This window comes from Onychostruthus taczanowskii, unplaced genomic scaffold (genome assembly GCF_017590055.1).
Source record: "Onychostruthus taczanowskii isolate IOZ18803 unplaced genomic scaffold, ASM1759005v1 scaffold30, whole genome shotgun sequence".
NCBI lineage: Eukaryota > Metazoa > Chordata > Aves > Passeriformes > Passeridae > Onychostruthus > Onychostruthus taczanowskii.
Window position 1 is genome coordinate 2874897 of NW_024500350.1, and position 13384 is coordinate 2888280.

The 13384-nt window shown below is 47.2% G+C and overlaps 1 protein-coding gene across 1 annotated transcript in view; it reads left to right on the forward strand.

The window, feature by feature from the left end:
- Positions 1-13384, forward strand: part of CACNA1G (calcium voltage-gated channel subunit alpha1 G) — a 142628-nt gene that overhangs the window by 88964 nt on the left and 40280 nt on the right. The window contains exons 15-21 of the mRNA XM_041409224.1: positions 134-227; positions 802-989; positions 1102-1548; positions 7026-7126; positions 8282-8405; positions 11277-11345; positions 12223-12407. Of these exons, the coding sequence (XP_041265158.1) occupies positions 134-227; positions 802-989; positions 1102-1548; positions 7026-7126; positions 8282-8405; positions 11277-11345; positions 12223-12407 (1208 nt within the window). The remainder of the gene's footprint in view (positions 1-133; positions 228-801; positions 990-1101; positions 1549-7025; positions 7127-8281; positions 8406-11276; positions 11346-12222; positions 12408-13384) is intronic.

Here is a 13384-nt window from a genome sequence, read left to right on the forward strand (position 1 = left end):
ATGTTGCATCGTGGTACCAAGTTCCGTGGATCTGTAAGGTGTGGTGTTGGACACAGGAATCCATATTTGCAGAGGGCTGTCCGTGAACTGTGGCCCCTCAGCCTCCTTGCTGAAGCCTTCTGTTTTGCTCCAGGGTGATGCTTCCAAGTCTGATTCCGAGGGGGATCTCTTCCCCCACAGCCTGGAAGAGGAGGGAGAACTTAAGAAAAACTTGTCAAATCCAGCCTGTGAGTAATAACCCTGGGAGGACAAGCCCTTCCACAGAAACCTTGCTTTGCTGTGAAAACAATGTGTCCAAAAGGAAAAACCCCTCCTAGAGGAAATGCTGTAGTCCCAGTTGTGTCATGCTTGACTTTGCAGGCTTGGGGTGGGATTGTGGGATGCAGGCAGGGAGAGACATGATTGCCTTTGAACAGTTAATTTCCCCATCAAGCCCCAGGCGGGCTTGTTGGGTGTCTCTGCTGGAGGAGTTTGGAGAAAGAGGATGGAGGGAGTGGGCAGGAAGTTCCCAGGGCTGCAGCTGGTGGGTGTTAATTGGAGGTTGAGGGGGCAGCAAGTGACATTTTGGGTGTGCTGTCCTCTACCATTGATACCTGATCCCACTGACACCAGCTCCCATTCCTGTTTGACATCCCCTTGCTGGGCTGGACGACCCAATTCCCCAGAAGGTCTTTCTGGCTCACATCCCCCTGATGCTCAGAGCAGAGCCTTTCCTGCGCAGCAGCTCCGCCTGCCCACGAGCAGGCTGCAGGTGTTCCCCCTCGAGGTGTGACGCCTCAAAACCCGCTTGGTGTCTTCCAGTGATGGCCCTGAGCGACCACCCGGAGCTGAAGAAGAGCCTGACCCCGCCGCTCATCATCCACACGGCCGCCACGCCCATGCCCATGCCCAAGAGTGCGGTGTTCGGGGACGCGGCGCAGGGTTACGAGTCCCGCCGGGCCAGCGGCGTCTCCGTGGACCCCGCTGCTGTCCATGAGCTCAAGTCCCCGGTACTCGCACCACCTCTCCCTGCGGATGTTCAGTGCGTCCGTGGGGCTATCCGTCCATCCTGGGGCGGGTGGCACAGATCTGATGCTCTCCCTGTCGCTGTCCTTCCCGCAGCCCAGCGCCCGCAGCTCCCCGCACAGTCCCTGGCGTGCCAGCAGCTCCTGGAACAGCCGCCGCTCCAGCTGGAACAGCATCGGCCGGGCCCCCAGCCTCAAGCGCCGGGGGCAGAGCGGCGAGCGCAGGTCCCTCCTGTCCGGGGAGGGGAAGGAGAGCTCAGAGGAAGGGGACAGCTCTGATGAGGAGCACTCCAGCCGGGCCGGCAGCTTCAATGGCTCTTTGCCTCACCGCATGGAGTCGCTGGAAACAAAAGGGTCCTTTGACCTCCAGGATACTCTGCAGGTGCCTTCCCTGTATCGGACCAGCAGTATGCACAGCACCAGAACTTCTGTCTCCGAGCACCAGGACTGCAATGGGAGGACCTCTCCGGGTCTGCTGCTGCACCAGCTCCACGTGGATGAGCCCCACCAGGATGGTGATGACGGCGATGATGAAGGTAGCATGGTAAGGAAGTGCCACGTTCTCATTTTAGGCTTTATGACTTGTCAAAACAAAGCTTGTCACTGTCTCGGGGTGCACAAGTAGGTGCAAAAGGGATTGGGTCTCACCATCACCACCAGACTAGACAAGAGTCACCCAAGAAGGTTTCTAGGTAGTGGATGCTCTCAGAAATGGGATTGGTATCCAAGTATTACATACAGTATCAGATGGCTCATGATGGAGACATCAGGGCAAAACTGTCCAGATTCCACTAAACCATGCAGAGTGAAGGCTATTGGAAGTATATGCTTTTATGGGTTCATTTCTGGTTTTCTTTTTTGTTTCTGTTTGTTTGTTGTTTATTTTTTAAAGCAAAACAGGTAAGTCTCCCTGCTTTCCAGTTATTATTCAGTTTTGTGCCTTCACACCAGCAGCAGAAAAATTCTGTAGGCAAAGAAAGATCATGGCTTGGACCCCCATTCCCATGGTGGCATAAATTCCATGGAGATGGTGGTAACTTCAGAGGCTCTGCATTAATTTCCATCTGAAGAGGCATTTCACTGACAAGTGTCTCTTTCACAGGCCTGAAAATTGTCATTTAGGAAATATAAGCTGAAAAGACTGCAAGTGCAGGGAAGGGATCAGGGTTCCTAGTCCTTTTTTCAGATGGATATTTGTATCTTAAATGGAAAAAAGGGGAATCTGACTGCTTTTCAAAAGTTGTTTGCATGACTGGCATAGTGGGGCTTGAGTTGGACACAAGGGTGTCACAGTTCTCGATATCATGTGTGCATTGGGGCCAGTTTTGGAGTATTTTCTGCTTGTCCCAGGTTATCTCTTTGTTTGATTATACCTTGTTCCCAGATTTAAAAGTGTGATGGCCTGATGTGTCATCCCCAGGGGCGACTGTTTCCTTTGGGGAAATAGATGGGGTTTGGTAGAGACGTGATGGTAGCAGGGGCTGCTCTGAGAACAGAAAAGCTGCAGATTGTGGACATGATTTTACTCTTTTTCACTGACTTCACTGAATGAAAATGGAATTGGGATCATGTGAAGGGATGTGAAAGGTGGCATTGACTCCAGAGTCCTCTGTTCCTTACAGGAGAAGGAGAGTTAGTGCTGGCAGAATGGAGTCACTCAGCCATGAACTGCCTTTGCAAAAAGCCATTATCCCATTACATCTCCAGCATGGATCCTCAGCCTGGGATTTTTACTCATTGTCTTAACCTGCTTTTTAGCTTCCATAAAATAAATTGAATTTTTAAGAAAAGGAGCAGTAATTATTTTTGGGAAAAAATTCCCACTAATAGGAGTGTTGAAGAGACCATGCTCTTTGTTGCTGGCTAGGGTTTTTTTTTCTCATGCTCCAATATCTGTTACTTTTCCAGCTCACCTGGTCCAATCATCCCACCAGACCCTTCCTTTTGCCCCTCAGGATCAAAAGCCAGCAGTTCCCCTTGTGCTGGGCGTGGTGTGATGAGATGTGTCCCTCCTCTCCCAGCCAGTGCTGACAATGAACTGTTCAATAAGATTTTTAATTTTTATCATCTGCTTTTAGCATAAACCAAACATCATCCTCTGTGTACTGAGCTCTGGCTGTGGAGGTTGTAATCACCTTAATACCCTTCCATCTAATGGTCAGAAGCAAATGCCAAGAGGAAGAATTGACAGAATAGGGGAAATAAATTGTGTCTTAGCCCATGGGATAGCCACAACTGGGATACCTGCAGCTAGCTGGTGCCTTTCCCATGCTCTGAAATATGTCTTCTCTGCAAATCATTAAACCAGATGGATAAGAAGATATTGCTTAGATTAAAAAAATGAGCCCCTAGGTTGCAGGGCTTCCCTCTTCCCTCCTGACATTCGGGGAGAAACTCCGCTCCTAAATTAGCCTTGATAAAGTTGGGCAGGGGGATGGGGGAGAATCACATTTTAAATTGAAAAAATGAATTACAAAACTACCCATGAACAAAAGAAGAGAAGAACTTGACTATTACTCAGATCAAAGTAATCCTAAATATGCCCTTCTACATCAAAGCTTTGCATCTCTCCTTGCTGCCTGGATTTGATTGTCTCTGTGCAGAAATTAAAGGAAGAGCAAAGGCTTCATCTGGATTTCCCAGGCTACCCCTATGTTAGTGCAGCTCTGCTGCCTTCGATGAATTTCTTTATTTCTTCAATTCTTTTCTTTTTTCTGAATTTCCGCCCCTCTAAGGGGCCAGAATCAGGCCCCTGACAGCTTCTCTCCCCAGAACTAGGAAAGCAGAGGGCTGAAATCTGTTCTTTATTGCATCACTGCAGACAAGAAGACTTTCACAGAAAGAGTGATCCACAGCTTTCTTGGGTTCCTGTGGCTGTGACCAAGATCAGGGATCTGCTGCCAGGTCTTTGTTGTTTCCAACTGCTGGATTTTAGATGCTTTGGGGTGCTTTCTACCCAAATTGCTCAGTGCTCACTGCAGAAAGTAAGGAAAATACTGAATATGCAACCAATGTGTCCCCCCTCTCCAAAACATCACTGCATTTTACTATTGCAGCTGCTTTTCTTTGCCTATTCCACTTTTTCTCTGTGGCGTATGGTCCAGCCACTCCCAAACCCTCTCAGCCTGTCCCTGTTGCATATTAAAATTAAATGATCAGGTCTCAAGCATCTCTCTGCAGCTTCCAGCTTGCCTGGAGGTCCTCTGCTGCTCACAGAGCATTTTTCAGCAGTTCCTCCATCCTTATAATAAATCTTTTATGAATCTAAGCCTCTCTCTTACTCTGAGGAGTGCATCAGTCATCTTTTATTGCCAACTGCCTTCATCCTACCCTCAGAAGTGCATTAATGTCTGAAATTCCTAAAAATAATAATAATAATTTTAGAAGCAGCTATTTATCAGCAGGTCTCATTGCTGTGGGATTGAGGGGCTTCATTCCCACTGCTGCCTGTTAGACCCAGCATCTTCCCACGTCCTGGCTCCTGCTGCCTCTGGTGAGGGATTTGGGTGGGCTTACCCAGGGAGATTTTGTCCAAGGCACTGGCAAGTGAATTGAAGATTAGTTTTCTTCTCCCCCCACCCCCATCTTTGTTCATCCTGTCCAGGTGTGGTTCATGAACAAATAGATGTGATTTAAGCCATATAATTGATATCTTACTTTGAACATAATGCAGGCTTGAGCAGCAATCAGCCCCATTGTCAGCACTTGGAGCCTGCCTCGACCTCGCTGGGAAAGCCTTGGCCAGGGCTGAGGCTGGAAACACTCTGGGTTTATTTCACAAATACCTTACTTTTGGCTCAAGTTAACTGAACTGTGCTGTTTCCACTCCATGGTGGAAATATGGAGTAATTCCTCTGAGTTTAGGTTTCTGGGGATGTGCTTTGCCCAGTTGAGTCCTGGTGCTCACCCTTACTGTAACCCACTGAATAGACAGACACGATGGGAGATCACTTTTTGCCTTTATCTGATTTAGCCCATTAACTGCAAGCTGCAACAATTAGCCAAACCCCAAAATATCTTTGGCATTAAAATGGGACAAAAGGAACATAAAGAATCATTCTCTGCTGCTGACGCATTACCATTCACTACAAATCCCCTTGATAAATACCAGAACTGCTTTGAATAATAGATACTTCTGGAAACCTTCCAGCTCACAAAATGAACTGGACTGAGTCGTAGCTATTACTCCATGTCCAGAGGCTAGGGTAGCAATTGCTGCTCTCACCACAGCTTTGAGCAGACACCTGATTTTTATCCATTTATTTACCTTTTTTAAGTCTATGGATAATTGGACTAACCAGGCTGCTTGAAGGGATAACACAACCCCAAGGATGCATGCCCTATTAAATGCAGTTTAGAGAGAAGGGAGCAGTTCTGGCTCTTTGCCTGAAGATGGAAAAGGGATGTGAGAACATCCAAGACAATCAAAACCCCACTGGTGTGTGGTGCATGGTCTGTGTGTGTAGAAGTTGAGGGAAGGATGGATCGCTGAAGGAGCAGGGTAGAAAGCTCTAACTTTTCTTTTTGTTATTCAAACTTGGCTTCTTTTTTGCCAAGGTGATTTTCATTTTCTGAAGGGTTCAGTTTGTCACCAAGGGCTTTCATTTAAACAGGCACTACACCAATAATTCTCCATCACTAATGAGACCCCAGTCTGGGCGTCTGTAGGAAGAGAAAGCACTTCTTCCACTCCATTCAATTACTCTAACAAATCCCATTTTTACAGTCCAGAGTACTTCAAGTGCCAGCAGTTTGCCTCAAAATGAATCCTCCCTCCCTGTTTCCTAGATGAAATAAATAAAAATGCCTTAGTCCTGGAGTGCGGGTGCTCCTGGGGTGAGGGTGATTCCTGTGCTGTCCTTCACACCTCTCTGTGGCCTCACAGCCCTGAAATCTCTAGAAGAAGCTTCAAAGAGCTCATGCAGTCATATTTCCAGGTCTGTCCATCAAGCCCAGGTGGTAGCAGAGAAATAAGGCTTATGAAAGAGCAAGAATTGTTTTTTATTAATCTGCAAAGCACTCTGGTGACAGTGCACACACTGGTCTGTGCATTTATCTTCTGGTGCATTGCACAGGGTGCTAACACTGCTTTGCCAGTAGGATTAAAGATCTTGATTTTCCTTTGGAGGTCTATAGGTGAGAAGGTGATAAACTTATATCAGTTGTAGCAGCGAGGATGAGGCTTCCCCTTGACATCCAATTTTTGATGCTTTTGGTTGTCTTGTTGGCTCAGGCTTTTGCAGTCTGCCCTCCTGACCTGAAATGACCTTGCTGACAGCCTATAACATAAGGATGCATGGCTGAGGATGTGCTGTGTTTTCAAGTAGGAATTAATTTGCATGAATTGGATGGTCCATGTTCATGCAGGTCAGGCTGACCATGGCGTTCCCTTCTGGCTTTTTATTCTCCCATCTAATCTGTTCATGCTGAATGAGAGGCAGATGATCACCGTTGTGTTCCTGGACCAAAGCTTGGGCCTCAAATGATTTCTTCAGCTTTACAGTGTGCATGGGCACAGGGCTTGGCCCTGCAAGCAGCAGGAATCCCTCCCTCTGCTCTCTTTATAACTTCTGACATAAGCATTCTATATTCTTTTAAAAAAAAACAACAAACAAAAATATCCCACAAAAATCCCCCAAAACACCGTAGAAGATTCAGGCAATACACCTGATGAGTATTTGGAGGCACTGAGTGGGTTATCATTCCTTTGGGCAAGGGTTTTATTTATCACGTTTGTCCTCTTGGATAAGCGAGTGTCAGATGCAGTTGCCATGCAGAGAAAGAACCAGCACCGAGCGCTGTGAGCTCGCAGGGCTGGCACAGCCCTCATCTGGCTGCCAGAGCTCTTTCCCCTGCCCAGCAGGGCCTGGTTTGGGAACATTATTTTATTTCAGCTTTACTGAGCACTTGAAGATAAGTTTTTAGTGAAACGCTGCCCCGAGTCCTTCACATGGAAGTCTTGGGTGGTTGTTGTTTTAACAGTTCTGTATTTTCCTCCCGCTCTGTCCGTTTTCCCTCCAGAGCAAGAGGGACCGCGTGAAGGCCTGGCTGCGGGCACGGCTCCCCACCTGCTGCAAGGAGAGGGACTCCTGGTCCATCTACATCTTCGCCCCTCACTCCAGGTAAGGCAGGGCACTCGGGCAGTGCTGGCGTGGTAGGATGGATGGTAACAATGCCTGCCCTCATTGTAATGGCTCACCTGCCTGTTTGTCCCAGATGGGTCTCTGTATGTCAGTCCATAAAACTCCTAGCCCTTCCTTTGCCCCAGCATGACATCAGGGTTGAGTAACAAACAGTTGCTGGCTGCAGAGAGCACAGGAGTGTCCAGTCAAGAGCCATAGCCCAGGGCATGGCTGCAGCTTCATCAGGTTCCTCATTTCCTTGGGTGGTGATGCCTGTGCTCTGCAAGTTTTTCACTTGGTGGAGTGTGATGAGCTTGGAGCCAGGGGGGAGAGGTGCAGCATTAAGCAGAAAAATCTGAATTTGCCCCACCACAGACTTGCAGCACAGCAAAGGGCTCCCTGATCTTCTCAGCCTGCCTCTCAACTGAACTTCTCTGTCCTCCTCCTTCTCTTTCTCTCAGAGAACACCCTCTCCTTGCTTCAAAGCCCCCAGCTCTGCCCTTCCCAAAGCCTAGCCATGGGGAGCCAGCGAGCTCTGTGCTGTTGAACACATTCCTCCAGACGTACGCCCAAGCACCCTAGGGTTTCCTGTGTTGGAGCTGAGGGCCCTGGACAGCGTTCAGGTTCATTCATACAAAGATTAGAGAGATTTTCAGAAACAGACTTTGGGAAATGTAATACGGTATTATAAATCCTGGGTCAGTGTACAGCCATCTGTCACAATAAATAGCTTCTACCTCTTGGTTTCATGTGTGCTCAAGCCTTATGGGCTCACTGGGAGTATTTCTTCCTTTATTTAAGCTAAACCTGAGCACCAGGAGGCAGGTAGAGGGGCAGATCCAAACCTGGCTGTGTGTCTGAGTCATGGAAGCAGCTGCCCCATTCCAAGTAACCAAATCCCTCTGTGAACATTCCCAGGGCTTGAAATTTGTGGCTCAGTTCCATAGATCAGATCCCTTTCTGCTCATAACCCAATCTGCCCTCAGTGCGCAGCTCTGCCAGGGAGGGGATTGGGAGATTGGAGCTCATCTGCTTTGCAAGCAGAGTGCTCAATTCCCCTGCTATGCATTGAGCTGCTGCGTGTCTCCTCAGCCAGTTGAGCATTAATAGCTGGTCTGTGTCTACTCTTTTTTTTTTTTTTTCCTGTCTCAACAGATTCCGCCTGATGTGCAATAAAATCATCACTCACAAGATGTTCGATCACGTCGTCTTGGTGATCATTTTCCTGAACTGCATTACCATTGCCATGGAACGACCCAAAATTGAGCCTCACAGCGCTGTGAGTTTCTGAGGTTTCCCTGTGCTCATCATGGAGCAAGCACATGTGGCTTGGACCCCACTGCTGTCCACTCAGTCTTTTTTTCTTTCTCTTTTTAAAATGGGAAGGTGCCAACACCCCCTGAGTATCCTTTGAATTAGGTGCAGCAACTCTCCTGGCCCCTATCCAGTCTCCTTTTGAGGCACAAGTGCACAGATCGTGGCCTGCAATATATTCAATATCTCATTTCTGGAAGCACGATCGAGGTTTTAACACATGACATAGCATGACATCTGTCTCAGTTTCCTTCCCTGAGAAACCTTCAAACACTTTTCCTCTCTCAACACAATGTTCACTTCTTCCATCTGTTCCCCAGAGGCACGTATGTGTGGTGCAAATGGAATGGGGGAAACTGTTCATTTCATACTCTTCTCTCCCCTTTGTGTATCAGCTTTGTTGTGACACCAGAAAAGCTGAATTGATGCAGGCACTGCAATGCCAGTTCTTGGAACCTCTTTGTTCTAATAAGCTATATAAGGATTCCTCAAACTAGACCCTCACAGCACTAGCATCCAGCATTCAGAATTTCCTATTGCTATTTTATTTTACCATAGACTGGGGCTGAGATGTGCTGGGCCCTTGCTGATTTATCACTCAAGACTGCTCATATCACAATTGTATAGAATCCTGTTTTGTTTATGTAGGCGTGTCAGGCTGTTCATTTTTGTGGATTTTCAATGTAAGATCTTAAAACTGGAGTCTAGGCTGCTCTCTGCCTATTTTAAGCATTCCCTAGTAGTCCTTCTTACTGTAACAGTTTGCCCAGCAGTCCTTTCCTTAAATCCATTTTTTTTTCAGTTCCCTTGCAGTCGTGCACCAACTTGCAGCTGCAAGAAGAGAGCAGGGCTCCCTGCCAGCTGATGTAGCAGGAGGAGATCACCCTGCTTATCCCCAAATGGGGCACCCTGAGAACCTCCCTTAAAATCCCAAATGCTTCCTTTGAGCCCCTTGCTATTTCCTCTGAGAGTTACCACTCCCCAAGACTGGCTCCGAAAGGAGCTGCAGGTACACAGAGAAGGGAAATGGGGTGACATGTGTGAGCTGGAGGAGTCCACAGCAAAGAGCTGTAGCACGCAAACCCAATATTTCATATAGGAGAGGAGGAACTGTGATGTCCCCTGGCACTGGGAGAGTGCTAAGAGGAAAGGAGATGGGCTGGTGTGAGGTTCATTTCACCATTAGGTTATTACAAGGGAGCTGGACCATGGCCTGGGAGCTGCAGAGGAGAAGGGGAATGCTGAGCAGTGGGGCAGGGGATCCAGGAGGAGTGCACAGGCCCTGCCTGTGCAGATGGAGCTCTTGTCTGGAAACTGAGAGAGTTTGTTTAATTTGAATTGTTCAAAATAATTGTTCTTTGCTTCCCTGAGCTGTGGATTTTCTAACTGCTTCAGGTGAGTTCTCTGTCCCTGTCCCCGTTTCAGCTGGCTTATCAGAACAGGGGCTGCTGTTGCAAGCCAGCATGTGGTCCCCACTGCAGAGTGAACGACATGGACCGAGGAGATTATCCTTCAAAACAGCCACGTGCTTGCCAGAGAGGAATGCAATATCCTCAGTCTCACCTCCATTCTGTTGCTGTTTTATCTCCAGCTGCACAAGCAGGTCCCTGTCCTCTCCCCCCTGCCCAGTGCCTGCCCCTTACAGCAGCCTTTTGTGTGGCAGTCAGCTAACAACAGAGATGTTTCGTATCACAGCTCATGCAATCACAGTACGGGTCTAGGACCTAATTAATTATGGACCATGTATGGAAACAAGCTACTCTGTGGTTCCTGAGTCACTTCCAGTAAATCATGATCTGGCAAGCGAGAGAGTTGCCAAGGTGTTTTGTCTTGTTTAAATTGCATCTCATTTTGAGTGAGAGATCTGCATCTCTTATGGGACTGCTCTGTAGGGAGAGGCAGAAATAAATCCAAAACTGTTAAAAGCAGGATTGGGGCCAATTGTATGTGCTCATACATATGTGTACACACATCATCATTCCTCCAGCATCTGCTTTCTGCTGTCCATTTCTCAGTGCAGGGAATCAGAAGCTGTCTAGGGGTTAGGGTAAAGTGTAATTTATTTAATAATCATCATTAAAAAGAAAGGTTTCTGCTAACTATGGATAGGGAACCAGTCCGTGGGCTCATCTGTAATCACTAGCTGCTCTTGCTGATTGGTAGCGCTGAGGAGGGCACGGTCTAGTGGATAGTGCAGGGGACTGAGAAATGAGGCTGTTGGGCTTCACGCCAGGTCTAGACCATGGCTTTGGGCAACAGAATTAACCTTTTGGGGTCAAGTCTCAGCTGGCATAAAGCCCCGGAGCTTTGCTGGCTTTGCAGGAGCTGTGATAACTCATGCCAGCTGTGCTTCAGCATCCCACGAGTCCTGCTGCCTCACAGCTCTGTCACTCTAATATTGACTTAATTTCTGGGAGAATTGGGAGCTCAGTGATATTTACACAATGCAGTGATTTCTGCAGGTGAGAGGCAGGTAGAGATTTGTCAAGCACGTTTCAAGGAGGGAACATCTCCCTGTTTCCGCTATGAGGGGGAGGATGATTTGGGGGAAATCAGGGAGGATTTGGAGGCAAATGGGAATGTTTGGGGGGGGAGGTGCTGGCCTTTGTCCCTGTCCATGGTGCTGACGCAGAGCCGGGCACTGGCAGGGCTGAACCATGCAGAGTTATTGTCTAAATATTTGGATTTTCTCCTCTTTGCGAGCAAACAGTCCAAGGCTTGTTTCAGCACAGAATCGGAAGAACAGTTTTCAACCACCCAAATATGCACGGAGGGGGGGATGCACAGCTGCAGAGAGCAGGCTATAAAACATTGTTTCTTGTTTTCTTTTTCCTAGGAACGGATTTTCCTAACACTCTCCAACTACATCTTTACAGTCATCTTCCTGACTGAAATGACAGTTAAGGTAAATGCAGGAGGAGGATAAGTGTGCCTGTATTATATTAGTTGGTTTTAATTGTGGTGGACTCACAAAACCCTTAGGTCCACCAGCTGCAAGTGTGGTGTACATTTTCCTCTTCTGAATCATACTCAGAATGCCCACCATATGCCTTATTCCAAGCATGTTTTACATCAGAACAATTTCACTGAAGTTGCTCTTGATTTACACCATTATAGGAGCAATGGGATCCTTGAATTCAGCAATCCTGTCCTATTCAGCAAAGCTCTTGAGCACATGCTTAACTTCAGCCATGCATGTAAGTCCCATTGTCTTCAACAACCAGTTGTCCTCAACAACCTAAGCTGCTGTGTGCTTTCCTGAGGACAGAGAGACTTAAGCACATTGAAACACTTTGCTGGATTTGAGGCAGAAGGCTCAGAAACCCATGGCTGTAAATCTCTCTTGAGTAATTCGTAATCATCTAACTGAAAAATTGCTCTTTCTTTGGAAAGTTTTTCTAGTTTCTTTATTTGCAAAGCTTGTACATGATTGCTTGGGTCAGCCACTCTGCACCTTCTCTCCTGCAGTCTATAGGAATAAAATATGATAGAATTTTTTTTAATGAGAGAGCTAAAAATGTTAGGAATAGTTTTGTGCAGGTAGGTTTATCTGCATTAAAAGTACATCAGCTGTAAAGGACAAGTTGGGATGTTTCTGCAGCAGTACTTTCATAATTCTTTCAATAGAACACTTTGCTGGTTTGTCTAATTAGGCTTCTGTACTGGGAAGCAAATAGACTCACAGACTGGTGTCTGTAAATAACGCCTTCCCAGCAGGTTGCTAACTGCAACAAACACGTTGGATACTAGTCATAATTTGTTGCAACTTGGTGTCTGGGCAGGTGGTGGCACTAGGCTTGTGTTTTGGGGAGAAAGCCTACTTGAAGAGCAGCTGGAATGTGCTGGATGGGGTGCTGGTGCTCATCTCCGTCATCGACATCCTGGTCTCGATGGTGTCAGACAGCGGCACGAAAATCCTGGGCATGCTGCGGGTTCTGAGGCTGCTGAGGACACTGCGGCCCCTCAGGTAAGTGGAGGCAGGGAAGATCTAAGGATGTGTGTGCCAAAGGTAGGGCTGAGCATTCATGCAAGGGCCGGGGCAGATGAGACGAGCACAGCCTGTAACCCGTGTCATCCCAGCCTCCCGCAGCTCTGCAAACAATGGCACTCGGCAGGTCCTGCTGAACTGCAAGAGCTCGGGGCCCTTGCTGTGTTTTGGGACCAGCCCCAAATGCAATAGGAAACTGATCAATGCCTCTTTTGCTCATTAAAACACACATCCCCTGCTATTTATGTTCTCATTTGCTCTGTGCAAAGTGCAGCTTAACAGCTTCTTCTCCCCTTTTCCTTCAGGCAGTCAGTGGCTTTCATAACAAAGAAGGAAATTAGTAGCAGGTGGTAGATCATTTTTAAGGAAGCAGAGACTCAACTGTTGCTTAACCTAGAATGCAAAGAAGCTTTTTTCCCCAGCTCCCCATTAATTTTAGAGAGACATTTACTTTGAAAATGACCCGGACAAGATGAAAACATTTGTTCTCTTAACTTGGCCCCCCAACTCTGCCATCAGGAAGTATCCCATGCTCCAGGGACAGGCTCCACTCCAATAAGAACCTGCCCAAGGACCAACCTCTTATAAAAAGGCATCTGTTTGTGACCTGCACCCCAAGGCATGAAGGTTTCTCTTCATGCTAAATGCAGTTCCTCTTTAATACCATTGTTGCTGCTCCTGTTATGCAGCAGCTAATAAACCTTACTGCTCAAAGCATCTTTGTGTGCCTGTCATATCTTACTGCTGCTTCCTCCATAAAAAGGTTTGCTTTGAATCAGGATTTTTCTCTTTCAGAACAGAAAAATAGGACCCTGCTTCTGATAGAAGATGTTGTTTTACTACCCCTGTGTGAATAATAAGTCTAAATAACAATGGCCATGCCTATACATATCTTTCAAACATTCTCAACAGCTATAAAGGACATTCTGTTCAATTGGTCTGTATATGTGTGTTGT